This window comes from Phocoena phocoena, chromosome 2 (genome assembly GCF_963924675.1).
Source record: "Phocoena phocoena chromosome 2, mPhoPho1.1, whole genome shotgun sequence".
Lineage (NCBI taxonomy): Eukaryota > Metazoa > Chordata > Mammalia > Artiodactyla > Phocoenidae > Phocoena > Phocoena phocoena.
In genome coordinates, this window is record NC_089220.1 from 164,186,398 (window position 1) to 164,202,192 (window position 15,795).

The 15,795-nt window shown below is 36.7% G+C and overlaps 1 protein-coding gene across 1 annotated transcript in view; it reads left to right on the forward strand.

Annotated features, from left to right (window-relative positions):
• The window catches only part of MLLT10 (MLLT10 histone lysine methyltransferase DOT1L cofactor), a 243,767-nt gene that overhangs the window by 182,826 nt on the left and 45,146 nt on the right, over positions 1–15,795 (forward strand). The window contains exon 14 of the mRNA XM_065871216.1: positions 3,828–3,875. Coding sequence (XP_065727288.1) covers positions 3,828–3,875 — 48 coding nt within the window. The remainder of the gene's footprint in view (positions 1–3,827; positions 3,876–15,795) is intronic.

Below are 15,795 nucleotides of genomic sequence, written 5' to 3' on the forward strand. Positions count from 1 at the left end.
TTTCTGGTATTAATGGGATAAATTCATATTGTTTAGCAAGGCATAAGGAGTTTTTCTGGCACTGACCTGCCTCTCCAGTCTCATTTCTTCTCTCCCACTTCTTGCTGCATCAGTATAATCCACTCATAGTTTCCCGATAGACTGTTCTCTGCAAAATCTATGATATAGACTTTGGTTGTGTCTGCTGCTGGTATGGCCTTCCTCCTTTCCTTACTAGTGAAAGTAGAATTTAAAACTAAGCATAGATTTATCTCCTACAGAGTTTTTTCCAAAGTCTTTTGATAGAATTATTAACTAAAAAACAAAGAAAACACTTCTGGGTTCTTGTACATAGTAATCTAATATTTTCTTCATTCTATTTCTACTGCTCCTCCGGACAGTTGTTTTTGTTTCTGTGATCTATATCTTAGTCATATTTGTCGCACATTTGTGAAACTTAAAAAAAAAGAGACAAACCCATAAACTCTTCCTTTAGAAAGTTGAAATTCTGAAAAGTTGAAGACTGGATTACTTTCATTATTTACTCTCTAGTATCTGATATATCTCAAAATGTTTTATTATATAGAACTTTATAAAATTAAAATTTAGTATTTCACTGAGACTTGTTTTGGAAACTATAAGAACCAAGGAAATATTGTATGTTTAATAGTCATAGATGTTGAATTTTAAGCATCTATCTTGACTTGGTGTTTCTCATGGCGGATCTTAGGACTTAATGGTGGCGGTTTTTTGAATGTGTGTAAAATATTCCATAAACTTTTTTTTACGCATATAAATTTTTCTCTTTATTGTGTGTATTTTTATTTTTTATTGGAGTATAGTTGCTTTACAATGTTGTGTTTCTGTTGTATAGCAACATGAATCAGCTGTACGTTGAAATTGGTGTTTCTCAATAAGGAAATAAGAATATCATCAATACAAAGCAAAATACTTTCAGGAAAACACTTCACCAGTATATTTGTAAAAAATAGGCCCAGTGGGATGAATTTTATGTGATGAGAGAAATTTAGGAAACTTAAGAGTTGAAAAAATAAAATCATTGTACTAACAGAGGAAAAAGAAAACTGAACAGATAGGAGAAAGATATAATGTAAAAATCTTTTAGTAAATGTTTGAAACTTTTAAGGCAATTTGGAAAGGCAAAATAGTCATTTGACTATTTTAGAAAACAATGTATGGGGGCTGTAAACTTTGAATAGATGTCCATGAAGTGAAGTGCCTTGTATTTCATAACATTTTGCTTTATGGTGGTACCTTGGAACTAGCCAGCTTGAGTAAGAGAATTTAGATTTCACAATATTATTAAACTCTAAGTTTAATTTCTGTTTCATTTGGTACGTGTATTTAAAATTCTTATAATAATGATGAAACAAGTACTACGTATATAGGGATTACAGTTTAGTTTCATAGTCCAGTTAAAAACTAGCACATCATCAGCCTGGTTTTCATCATCCTGTTTCAGGTATGATTTTGCTCTAGTGCTTTCTAGGTGGTTTAATTATTTATTTGTTCATAGTTTTTCTTCCTCACTGGAGTATAAAGCTGTTTAGCATAGGAATTGAGTTTTTTCTTTATTTCATTGGTATTTAGTTCATCATCTAATCGACTCTCCATTAATGTTAAATGAATAAATTGTCGTCAGTTACTACACAGCCCTTGAATAGGTTTTATATATTCTTTGTAATGTGTTTATTTTCTTCAGGAATTAAACTTTGCCTTACGCAGTCTTGTTTCTGTCAGAGTAGGAACTTGGTTCTTTGCTGCAGTAAAGGAGTTGCTTCATTTGTTTGTCTTGGCAGTTCTCACTTTTAATATAACTTTGAAATAGAAGATAAAAGTAGCTAGAGAGCTTGGATCTGTTTTCACCACAGTAACATTGCTAATTGATTTCTGTGCCCGTTTCCTACGCTGTTGAATGCCCTTTAATTATGGCGCCCAGAATTTGTCACAGCCACGCTCATCAAACACATCTCACTTGATGGAGGCGGCAAAGTAATGCCAACCAGTTATTCATAGATATCTCCTATAGGATTGAGAGTAATAGGGATGCTAATTGATTTGGGGGGTGAACATTCTCCCTCAAATATGGGATCCTATCCAGGTTTTTTCAGAATAGTTCGTAGGAAACTAGATTTTTATTCTTCATATGTGTCCCCTTTTCATTTCAGGGAAGCATTGAGATGTAGGGATTTAAGAACAAAGATGAGTAGTTCTCAGACAGAACAGTTCTGTAGTACATCTGTGAATCATTTGAGAGTCACTGTGTGGGGGCTTCCCTGGCGGTGCAGTGGTTAGGACTCCAAGCTTCCAGTGCTGGGGACGTGGGTTCCATCCCTAGTTGGGGAACTAGGATCCCACATGCTGCTCGGCGCTGCCAAAAGAAAAAAAAGATTCACTATGGGTAATGAGGCATTACTGATGGCAGAAGCTGTCTCTGTGAACAGTGTGGAGATTGAGAACAGTGGATCTAGATTATTCTAGATCTAATTTCTTTTTAATCACAATAGACTTGTTTTTCCTTCTTACCCAATTAGTTGGTGTGTTATTTTTACACAATAAATTGTTAACATCCCAGGATACAGCAAATGCTGCTGTTTGTTTCAATGTTTGTTCCTGTGTAGGAAGGAATTTGACTGATTACTATATAGCCTTGCTAAGTAGTATAAGACATATACTATAGATAAGACAGTAAGACTTTTTCTATTTCAGAGCATCCAAGCTACTTTGTCTCTTGGATCTCTTTAAGTTCCTGAAAGGTAGCCTTCAGAGACTCTTAAGTGATAAACAGAGAAGGATATTAACATTTGGATGGTGAATCAGCCACTGGGGAGATAAAGTCATTTTCAGTATGCATGTACTTATAAAGTGAAATGAATTTATAAGCATTTCATTGAAACTCCAAGAGAAGAAGACCCTGAAAAGTTCTTATTGAGTGAAGGAATTAGTGTAAATGGAAATGAATTTATAAGAATTACTTCTTTTTTTAAAGAACATTGCATTTATTAATTTGAAAAGTCGACCCAAATATTCACTGTCCATTTTTAAATGCCAAGGCTATTACATTTCCACTAAGATATATAAACTTGTTTGAAAAAATCACCTTTCAAATGTCAAAAATGTCTAATCAAATACTTTTTTTCAGGGTATTTAGATTCCTTGGCTGTTGGAATGTGAAGCTATTAGCACATATGATTTGTGTTTAGTATATTATAGGTGTGTCCTTGATCATTTATATCCCCTCAGTACTCCGGCAGCTCCCCTTAAACTCTAGTTTCTGATCATGTCTGTCCATTTATCCTCTCATCCAAAACAAACCCAAATAAAATCTCAGCAGGCCAAATCCCTCTCCATACATGCAGCAGACACTATCCCCAACCCTTCTTCTACCCTGCTGGAAATGGTAATAAGTTGCTCTTTTTTTTTTTACATCTTTATTGGAGTATAATTGCTTTACAATGGTGTGTTAGTTTCTGCTTAGTAACAAACTGAATCAGTTATACATATACATATGTTCCCATATCTCTTCCCTCTTGCGTCTCCCTCCCTCCCACCCTCCCTATCCCACCTCTCTAGGTGGTCACAAAGCACCAAGCTTTAAATTAATTAAATGGTACTGCCATTGATAATATCTTTATTTAGGGTGCTACCTTTTTATTTTAGTGAAAAATAAATTTATAATGATTGAAAATTCCCCTTCCCCCCTTTTTGACTTTAACCCTACTGAGTTTTCCTCCTCATAATGTCTTAAGTTCCTCAACTTGTCTATCATGGTAGTTTTTAGGAACTGGTTATTAAAAATTCAAAATTAAAGTGTGTCCTTTCTTTAGACAGAGATGACAATTCTACACTAACAAAGCAGGAACTTCAATTCATAGGTATATAGCAAACTCAGGCGTGGTTCTAAAGGTAATAGTGTTAAATTAATCCTAATGTACCTTGGAAGACTTCACATATAAAGCAGTATTAGAGATCTGTAGTCACAGAAATGATAGCTGAAAGGAATTCTCCATAATTTTGGATGGTTGGTGGGATGAAGAATTTTATCATGTTCTTATTGTTGTACTTGTTTGGATTTGTTATATGAAGACATGGTACGGTGGGTTTTAGGATTCCTTAAACTATTTACCTGTCAGGGTCTAGACACCTTAAGTCTTTGATTTTTTTTTTTCCTTTCTTTTCTTTTCTTTTCTTTTTTTTTTTTTTTTGCTGTACGCGGGCCTCTCACTGCTGTGGCGCACAGGCTCCGGACGCGCAGGCCCAGCAGCCATGGCCCACGAGCCCAGCCGCTCCGCGGCATGCGGGATCCTCCTGGACTGGGGCACGAACCCACGTCCCCTGCATCGGCAGGCGGACTCTCAACCACTGTGCCACCAGGGAAGCCCCAAGTCTTTGATTTTTTAAGAACACTTTCTACATCTGTGACCCTTCTCTCTCACTGAGTGAAAGAAGAGTCTGAATCATATTCTATGATTTATAATAATTCTCTAATTCTGTAATGTGTCTCTAATACTTCTGGAATAGTTTGAGAGTGAGCATGTGTATTCTGAATCCACTACTCTTAACCAATTAATGTATGCATCTACTCCACCCCTTTCTCTCTCCTTAAACCCTTAGTTTCACATATTAATAAAAGGAATCTTGCAGGCTGTATCTGCAGTATGATGCATTCCTTCTAAAGAGTGTTGAAACTATTTTTCATTTGACAAGTATGTATTAAGTTCTTTCTATATCTAAGATCCTGGTTAGTTGCTTTGGCAGAAATAAGTATATACTGTAAATGGATCCTGCCTTTAGGAAAGATAAAATCTAAAAGGAAAAGAAATGTGTACGTAAATAATTTCAAGATATGTAGTTTTAACTTCTTTAATGATCTACAGTAAAATAAGAGTTCAGGGTCAGAGGAAATTACTTTGAACTGAGGGAAGGAGATGTCCAGAGAATGTAACAGTTTACCTGATGCGTAAAGAGCATGTAGAATTTAGCTATATGGAGAATAGGGATCAGGGCTAGACTCCTAATCCCAGGAATACAAACCAGCACAAGCAGTGGCACATAAATGAGAATACATAGGGGCTTCCCTGGTGGCGCAGTGGTTGAGAGTCCGCCTGCCGATGCAGGGGACACGGGTTCGTGCCCCGGTCCGGGAAGATCCCACATGCCGCGGAGTGGCTGGGCCCGTGAGCCATGGCCTCTGAGTCTGCACATCCGGAGCCTGTGCTCCGCAATGGGGGAGGCCACGGCAGTGAGAGGCCCGTGTACCGCAAAAAAAAAAAAGAATAAGCAGGCTGTGTAGAGTGATGGTGATACTGCTATTTGATATGAATTAAGAAAAATAACACCCTTAGATACTAGGCCAAAGGGTTGAGAGTAGTTAGTGTTTGAGCTGGGAAAAAAAGATAAAACCTGTTGTTTAGGAAGGTTCATCTGGCTGTAGCATATAAAAAGATTAAAAGGAGCTAATGCTGGAACAGAGAAACCAATTAGATTTTTAATATAATGTAGCCAAATGTATTGAGTGCCTGAATGAGAATAATGAAGTCAGACTGATGGGACATATATTACCCAGGAAGGAACTGGTAGTAATTGTCAATGAACGGAATGGCAGGAGCTTGGGAAGGATGGGTATTCATTTACTAACAAGGTATTTAGGTAGAGACGTTTAGCATGCAAATGGATAGATGAGTTTGCGCATGAAGGAGTATTGATAGTAGTCCTCCACATAGGGGTAAATAACTAAAACTCCAAGATTGGTCAAGGCTGAGAAATATTGATAGAGAAGAAGAAGAAAGGTTGGATCAAGTTTATTTTAAGATAGGAAAGTCAGGGTGGAAAGGAAGACTCTAGAAAGATCAAGGATCAAGACACAAGAGAAGAATATTTGATGGACCAAAGAATGTGGACAGATGGGAAGAGATCAAGTGAACAAGTAGAAAACAAGTAGAAACATTCAATGTAAAAAACCCCACAGTATTCATAATTTTGGATTAATGCATGTTTAAATTAGTAGAAATTTTAAAAGTAGCCTTTTCCCTCCCAAAGAAATGATTGTTACTTTCAGGTATGTGTAGTAACTTGAATGTGTTTACTACAAAAGTGGTATCCTTTTAGTGTACTTCAGAATAATGTTTTAATGATTATATGAGTAACAAATAATGATACCTATATATGTAAAGATTATGGTTCTGAGCTGCAGTATTTTCTTTTGTAATACTGTCTCCTGAGAAGTTACCTCCTCTCCTTTTGTCAAACATGTGTCTGTCTGTCTCTCATTGTATTCTCCGCCTTCGCCTAACTAAATCAGTCACCAAGTGGTAGGTACCCTTCTAAATATTTTTTCTAATTAATTAATTTGAAGCTTCCTAGATATGACTTTTATATGTGATTTCTTTATTATTTTCAGACTCCGTCTTCTTCATGGCCATGGGTTGGTTCAAATCCTTACTTAACCTCTTTCACAGATTATTGTAATATACTAGACTCCTTTTGGTTTTGTCAGTATACCTAGAGTTGGTCAGGTGGGCTGACCCAAGACACTATCTCAGAAATGAAGGTAGGAAAGAATGTTATTTAATCATTAATGATAAAAACATAAACTGTCAAGAATGCCAAATGTTGCTTGTCTTATTCTTCCTTAAAGTAATCTTGGGAAACACATCATAATTGGGAAGTTACTTGCCTAGTGAATCTGCTACCAGAATAAGGAGTTAGATTATGTTTAAAGACTGTCACCATCTTGATAGCATTCTTTTTTCTCTCTTGATAATGCAGTTCATTGCTTTGTAGCTTCCTTTTACATTAATGTCAAGTCATGTGTTTTCTGAAAATCTGTCCCAATCACCTTGATTAAACCTGGAGTTATAGACCATGTCTTATGGTGATCTGTTTCTATAGATGGCCGATATTACTTGTTTCACATTCATATAGGGTCATTTTATTTCAGGATATCTAGATTTATGTATATACCTATTTCTGACAGAAGAGTATATTTATATAATAACAACTCAGTATTTGGAATTATGTTTCTCAGATTTCTCTCCAGGATGCTTGTAATATTAGGTGCAACTAATATTTTTATTCAAAAGTGTATTAGGAAACTTATATTGAAAGTTGTTTCTGCGTGTGTCAAGATTTAGGAGACTAAAAATCTGATCTTCTACCCAGATCAGTCCTTAAAGCAACTTTGGAGAGGAAACAAATCAGTGTAATAAACATATAAATGCATAAGGGAAAATAATTTGAAACAAAGAAAATATTATAAACGGAAAGAAGTAGAAATTTTAGGTATGGAAGACTATTTTAATGGTTGAAGTAAAGAATGCAATATATGGGATAAATATAGCCAAGGAAGAAAATAATTAATGGAAAGTTCAGATTAAGGAAATCCCTAGAAAGGCAGAGAGGATCTATATATAAAAAATGAAAACAATATCATATGGAGGATAGAAGTACAATCCAGATAACAGGAGCCCCAGAAAGGTGGAGAGAGAAAGATGGAGAAGAGGAAAATAACCTGAAGAAATAATGGAGGTAAACTTCCTTTAAAAAAAAAAAAAAATGAGGTCTTAGACTGAAACAGCCCATGAAGTGTCAAAGAAAAGAGTGAAGGAGGGCTTCCCTGGTGGCACAGTGGTTAAGAAACCGCCTGCCAATGCAGGGGACACAGGTTCGAGCCCTTGTCCGGGAAGATCCCACATGCCACGGAGCAACTAAGCCCAGTGTGCCACAGCTACTGAGCCTGCGCTCTAGAGCCCGCGAACCACAACTACTGAGCCTGCGTGCCTAGAGCCTGTGCTCCACAACAAGAGAAGCCACCACAACTAGAGAAAGCACAGCAACGAAGACCCAACGCAGTCATAAACAAAGAAACAAACAATCTTCATCTGGACACATTACTGGGAAATTTAGACATATCAAAGAAATACATGGGGGCTTCCATGGTGGTGCAGTGGTTGAGAGTCTGCCTGCCGATGCAGGGGACACAAGTTCGTGCCCCGGTCCGGGAAGATCCCACATGCCATGGAGCGGCTGGGCCCGTGAGCCATGGCCGCTGAGCCTGCGCGTCTGGAGCCTGTGCTCCGCAACGGGAGGGCCCACGGCAGTGAGAGGCCCGCGTACCGCAAAAAAAGAAATAAATGGACTATTGTGAAGTGCTTCTTGGGGAGATTTAAAAGGACTAAATAGAACTGATTACTATTCTAAGGAAATGGAAAAAGCTAGACTTACAGATAGATTTATCATAACAAAAAAAATGGAAGTACTGGGAATGTGAAAATTATACTCCTATTTCTTGTAGTATCTCCTGGATTTGATTATCAAGTTTTATTTAGGAAGTTTACCTAAGTAACTTGAAAATATATCCAGGATATATTTTCCCAGACACCAAACCCAGAACAACAAATTGTATATTATTATGCATAAATGATAATTATATGGTAAAGGACTGTTGATTCCTTATAATATGATGCTTGTTTTCTTGGTGCTCAGATTCTAGTTGGAAGAGTCAGAAATGTAAATGAGTAATTACAGAATAAAATGTTAGACAAAATTATCGTAGTGGATATGTTAAAGATTTATGTTATAGATTTGAGAGTAGTTTTTTCCTTGTCTTCATTTTCTAAAATTGAATATGGTCATTATATTCATTCATTCCATGCCGAGTCGTAGTTGCTGCATGTGGGGTCTTCATTGCAGCATGCGGACTTCTTAGTTGCGGCGTGTGGACTTTAGTTGCTGCACGCGAACTCTTTACTTGCAGCATGCATGCGGGATCTAGTTCCCCGACCAGGGATCGAATCCGGGCCCCCTGCATTTGGAGCACAGAGTCTTACTGATTGGACCACCAGGGAAGTCCTTATGTTTTCAATTAAATCACAAAACATTTTAATGAAGAATGGCAAATTGTTTTAATAGCTGCCACACCTAATAAGATTATGTTCTTCATTTTAATTGGCAATTTTTCTTTTCCTATTAAACCTTCCTTTTAACTTCCTTAAGCTAAAGAAACAGAACAAAAAAATCACTGTGTAATGAACTTCATGTTTCTCATCTAGGTTTATGACTGATACTGATTTATGTGTGTCTTTCTCTTCTTAGTGAAGTACTCTCCATCATTAGACTGACCACATATATATATATATATATATATATTTTAATGGATGACCACAAGAAAAGCAACAATGACAGTAATTACCAAACATGAAACACACTCATACTATGTCATAATATTGACATTCATTCCAGTAATCCTCCACTGTAACTGCTCCTTTACTTTGCAGTGAGAATTGATTTGTGTATTTTTTGCCTCTGAGTCCTTGTGGGATTTTTTTTTTTATTCAAACAGAAAGTCACAAAAATTATAATCATCCTCATCAGTTCACTCAGTCCCATGTAATTAATTTTTTTTCATCTTGATCTTTTGTTAGAACTTTCATGAATTCATCAGTTTTCCATTAGAGTTGTGAAAATGCTTATTCATTCAGTTCAGCATTATAGTCAGTTACCAGAAACCTGTACTTGTCAGAGTCATTTCCATGAATTCCTTGAAGATGAAACCCTTTTATAGGAACATATTTGCAAAAGCATCAGAGTACACCCAGAACTGTCTGTAAATGACAAAAGACTTAAAAATGACCATGGTTAAAGATTTGATGAAAGTTCATAATAATGCAGTTGACAAGGAAATTTTGTTATTTCTGAGATATACATTTTAAAGTATTAGCTAGAATTATGACTTACAGCATTATACCAGAACATATAAGATTTTTAGAAATTTCATGTAATGTCTGAACATTTATGTTAACATATTTCCATACAAATACTCGAAAGAAAGTTTAATATTAGTTGTTTTTTCTGTTTGTTTTTATATACTGCAGGTTCCTATTAGTTATCAATTTTATACACATCAGTGTATACATGTCAATCCCAGTCGCCCAATTCAGCACACCATCATTCCCACCCCACTGTGCTTTTCCCCCCTTGGTGTCCATAAGTTGGTTCCCTACATCTGTGTCTCAGTTTGTGCCCTGCAAACTGGTTCATCTGTACCATTTTTCTAGGTTCCATATATATGCATTAATATACGATAGTTGTTTTTCTAACTTAACTTTGCTCTGTATGACAGTCTCTAGATCCATCCACATCTCAACAAATGACTCAGTTTCGTTCCTTTTTATGGCTGAGTAATATTCCATTGTATATATGTACCACAACTTCTTTATCCATTCCTCTGTCGATGGGCATTTAGGTTGCTTCCATGACCTGGCTATTGTAAACAGTGCTGCAGTGAACATTGGGGTGCATGTGTCTTTGAATTATGGTTTTCTCTGGGTATATGCCCAGTAGTGGGATTGCTGGATCATATGGTAATTCTATTTTTAGTTTTTTAAAGGAACCTCCATACTGTTCTCCATAGTGGCTGTATCAATTTACATTCCCACCAACAGTGCAAGAGGGTTCCCTTTTCTCCACACCCTCTCCAGCATTTGTTGTTTGTAGATTTTCTGATGATGCCCATTCTAAGTGGTGTGAGGCGATACCTCGTAGTTTTGATTTGCATTTCTCTAATAATTAGTGATGTTGAGCAGCTTTTCATGTGCTTCTTGGCCATCTGTATGTCTTCTTTGGAGAAATGTCTATTGAGGTCTTCTGCCCATTTTTGGATTGGGTTGTTTGTTTCTTTAATATTGAGCTGCATGAGCTGTATATATATTCTGGAGATTAATCCTTTGTTGATTCATTTGCAAATATTTTCTCCCATTCTGAGGGTTGTCTTTTCGTCTTGTCTGTGGTTTCCTTTGCTGTGCAAAAGCTTTGAACTTTCATTAGGTCCCATTTGTTTATTTTTGTTTTTATTTCCATTACTGTAGGAGGTGGATCAAAAAAGATCTTGCTGTGATTTATGTCAAAGAGTGTTCTTATGTTTTCCTCTGAGAGTTTTATAGTGTCCAGTCTTACATTTAGGTCGTGAATCCATTTTGAGTTTATTTTTGTGTATGGTGTTAGGAAGTGTTCTAATTTCATTCTTTTACATGTAGCTATTTAGTTTTCCCAGCACCATTTATTGAAGAGACAGTCTTTTCTCCATTGTGTATCTTTGCCTCCTTTGACATAGATTAGTTGACCATATGTGTGTGGGTTTATCTCTGGGCTTTCTATCTTGTTCCATTGATCTATGTTTCTGTTTTTGTGCCAGTACCATATTGTCTTGATTACTGTAGCTTTGTAGTATAGTATGAAGCCAGGGAGTCTGATTCCTCCAGCTTTGTTTTTTTCCCTCAAGACTGCTTTGGCTATTCGGGGACTTTTGTGTCTCCATACAAATTTTGAGATGATTTGTTCTAGTTCCGTAAAAAATGGCGTTGGTAATTTGACAGGGATTGCATTGAATCTGTAGATTGCTTTGGGTAGTATAGTCATTTTCACAATATTGATTCTTCCTATCCAAGAACATGGTATATCTCTCCATCTGTTGGTATCATTTTTAATTTCTTTCATCAGTGTCTTATAGTTTTCTGCATACAGGTCTTTTGTCTCCCTAGGTAGGTTTATTCCTAGGTATTTTATTCTTTTTGTTGCAATGGTAAATGGGAGTGTTTCCATAAATTCTCTTCCAGATTTTTCATCATTAGTATATAGGAATGCAAGTGATTTCTGTGCATTAATGTTGTATCCTGCAACTTTACCAAATACATTGATTAGCTCTAGTAGTTTTCTGGTGGCAGTTTTAGGATTCTCTATGTATACTATCATGGCATCTGCAAACAGTGACAGTTTTATTTCTTCTTTTCCAGTTTGTATTCCTTTTATTTCTTTTTCTTCTCTGATTGCTGCGGCTAGGACTTCCAAAGCAATGTTGAATAATAGTGGTGAGAGTGGACATCCTTGTCTCATTCCTGATCTTAGAGGAAATGGTTTCAGTTTTTCACCATTGAGAATGATGTTTGCTGTGGGTTTGTCGTATGTGGCCTTTATTATGTAGAGGTAGATTCCCTCTCTGCCCACTTTCTGGAGAGTTTTTATCATAAATGGGTGTTGCATTTTGTCAAAAGCTTTTTCTGCATCTATTGAGATGATCATGTGGTTTTTATTCTTAAATTTGTTAATATGGTGTATCACATTGATTGATTTGCATATATTGAAGAATCCTTGCATCCCTGGGATAAATCCCACATGATCATGGTGTATGATCCTTTTAATGTGTTGTTGGATTCTGTTTGCCAGTATTTTGTTGAGGATTTTTGCATCTATATTCATCAGTGATATTGGCCTGTAATTTTCTTTTTTTGTAGTATGTTTGTCTGGTTTTGGTATCAGGGTGATGGTGGCCTCATAGAATGAGTTTGGGAGTGTTCCTTCCTCTGCAATTTTTTGGAAGAGTTTGAGAAGGATGGGTGTTAGCTCTTCTCTAAATGCTTGATGGAATTCACCTGTGAAGCCATCTGGTCCTGGACTTTTGTTTGTTGGAAGATTTTAAATCACAGTTTCAATTTCATTACTTGTGATAGGTCTGTTCATTTTTTCTGTTTCTTCCTGGTTCAGTCTTAGAAGGTTACACCTTTCTAAGAATTTGTCCATTTCTTCCAGGTTGTCCATTTTATTGGCATAGAGTTGCTTGTAGTATTCTCTTAGGATGCTTTGTATTTCTGCGGTGTCTGTTGTAACTTCTCCTTTGTCATTTCTAATTTTTTTGATTTGAGTCCTCTCCCTCTTTTTCTTGATGAGTCTGGCTAATGGTTTATCAATTTTGTTTATCTTCTCAAAGCACCAGCTTTTAGTTTTATTGATATTTGCTATTGTTTTTTTGTTTCTATTTCATTTATTTCTGCTCTGGTCTTTATGATTTCTTTCCTTCTGCTAACTTTGGGTTTTATTTGTTCTTCTTTCTCTAATTCCTTTAGTTGTAAGGTTAGATTGTTTATTTGAGATGTTTGTTGTTTCTTGAGGTAGGCTTGTATAGCTATAAACTTCCCTCTTAGAACTGCTGTTGCTGCATCCCATAGGTTTTGGATCACTGTGATATTTAAATTGCTTCACAATGTTAGTACACATCTCTAGGAAGCTCTTAATTTTTGCCATGATTGTTTTTTTTTTTTTAACATCTTTATTGGAGTATAATTGCTTTACAATGGTTTGTTAGTTTCTACTTTACAGCAAAATGAATCAGGTACATATATACATATGTTCCCATATCTCTTCCCTCTTGCTTCTCCCTCCCTGCCACCCTCCCTATCCCACCCCTCCAGGCGGCCACAAAGCACCGAGCTGATCTCCCTGTGCTATGCAGCTGCTTTGCACTAGCTATCTACCTTACATTTGGTAGTGTATATATATCCATGCCTCTCTCTCGCTTTGTCACAGCTTACCCTTCCCCCTCCCCATATCCTCAAGTCCATTCTCTAGTAGGCCTGTGTCTTTATTCCTGTCTTACCCCTAGGTTTTTCATGACTTTTTTTCCCCCTTAAATTCCATATATATCTGTTAGCATACGGTATTTGTCTCTCTCTTTCTGACTTACTTCACTCTGTATGACAGAGATTAGGTCTATCCACCTCAATGCAAATAGCTCAATTTCGTTTCTTTTTATGGCTGAGTAATATTCCATTGTGTATATGTGCCACATCTTCTTTATCCATTCATCTGATGATGGACACTTAGGTTGTTTCCATCTCCGGGCTATTGTAAATAGAGCTGCAATGAACATTTTGGTACATGACTATTTTTGTATTATGGTTTTCTCAGGGTATATGCCCAGTAGTGGGATTGCTGGGTTATATGGTAGTGCTATGTGTAGTTTTTTAAGGAACCTCCATACTGTTCTCCACAGCGGCTGTATCCATTTACATTCCCACCAGCAGTGCAAGAGGGTTGCCTTTTCTCCACATCCTCTCCAGCATTTATTGTTTGTAGATTTTTTGATGATGGCCATTCTGACTGGTGTGAGATGGTATCTCATGGTAGTTTTGATTTGCATTTCTCTAATGATGAGTGATGTTGAGCATTCTTTCATGTGTTTGTTGGCAGTCTGTGTACGTTCTTTGGAGAAATGTCTGCTTAGGTCTTCTGCCCATTGTTGGATTGGGCTGTTTGTTTTTTGTTATTAAGCTCCATGAGCTGCTTATAAATTTTGAGATTAATCCTTTGTCAGTTGCTTCATTTGCAAATATTTTCTCCCATTCTGAGGGTTGTCTTTTGGTCTTGTTTATGGTTTCCTTTGCTGTGCAAAAGCTTTGAAGTTTCATTAGGTCCCATTTGTTTATTTTTGTTTTTATTTCCATTTCTCTAGGAGGTGGGTCAAAAAGGATCCTGCTGTGATTTATATGTCATAGAGTGTCCTGCCTATGTTTTCCTCTAAGAGTTTGATAGTTTCTGACCTTACATTTAGGTCTTTAATCCATTTTGAGCTTATATTTGTGTATGGTGTTAGGGAGTGATCTAATCTCCTACTTTTACATGTACCTATCCAGTTTTCCCAGCACCACTTATTGAATTGAGGCTGTCCTTTCTCCACTGTACATTCCTGCCTCCTTTATCAAATATAAGGTGACCATATGTGCATGGGTTTATCTCTGGGATTTTTATCCTGTTCCATTGATCTATATTTCTGTTTTTGTGCCAGTACCATACTGTCTTGGTCACTGTAGCTTTGTAGTATAGTCTGAAGTCAGGGAGCCTGATTCTTCCAGCTCCGTTTTTCATTCTCAAGATCGCTTTGGTTATTCGGGGTGTTTTGTGTTTGCATACAAATTGTGAAATTTTTTGTTCTAGTTCTGTGAAAAATGCCAGTGGTAGTTTGATAGGGATTGCATTGAATCTGTAGATTGCTTTAGGTAGTAGACTCGTTTTCACAATGTTGATTCTTCCAATCCAAGAACATGGTATATCTCTCCATCTATTTGTATCATCTTTAATTTCTTTCATCAGTGTCTTATAATTTTCTGCATACAGGTCTTTTGTCTCCTGAGGTAGGTTTATTCCTAGATATTTTATTCTTTCTGTTGCAGTGGTAAATGGGAGTGTTTTCTTGATTTCTCTTTCAGATTTTTCATCACTAGTGTATAGGAATGCCAGAGATTTCTGTGCATTAATTTTGCATCCTGCTACTTTACCAAATTCATTCATTAGCTGTAGTAATTTTCTGGTAGCATCTTTAGGATTCTCTATGTGTAGTATCATGTCATCTGCAAAGTGACAGCTTTACTTCTTCTTTTCCGATTTGGATTCCTTTTCTTCTCTGATTGCTGTGGCTAAAACTTCCAAAAGTATGTTGAATAAGAGTGGTGAGAGTGGGCAACCTTGTCTTGTTCTTGATCTTAGTGGAAATGCTTTCAGCTTTTCACCATTGAGGACGATGTTGGCTGTGGGTTTGTCATATATGGCCTTTATTATGTTGAGGAAAGTTCCCTCTATGCCTACTTTCTGCAGAGTTTTTATCGTAAATGGGTGTTGAATTTTGTCGAAAGCTTTCTCTGCATCTATTGAGATGATCATATGGTTTTTCTCCTTCAATTTGTTAATATGGTGTATCATGTTGATTGATTTGCATATATTGCAGAATCCTTTCATTCCTGGAGTAAACCCCACTTGATCATGGTGTATGTTCTGTTTAATGTACTGTTGGATTCTGTTTGCTAGTATTTTGTTGAGGATTTTTGCATCTATGTTCATCAGTGATATTGGCCTCTAGTTTTCTTTCTTTGTGACATCCTTGTCTGATTTTGGTATCAGGGTGATGGTGGCCTCGTAGAATGAGTTTGGGAGTGTTCCTCCCTCTGCTATATTTTGGAAGAGTTTGAGAAG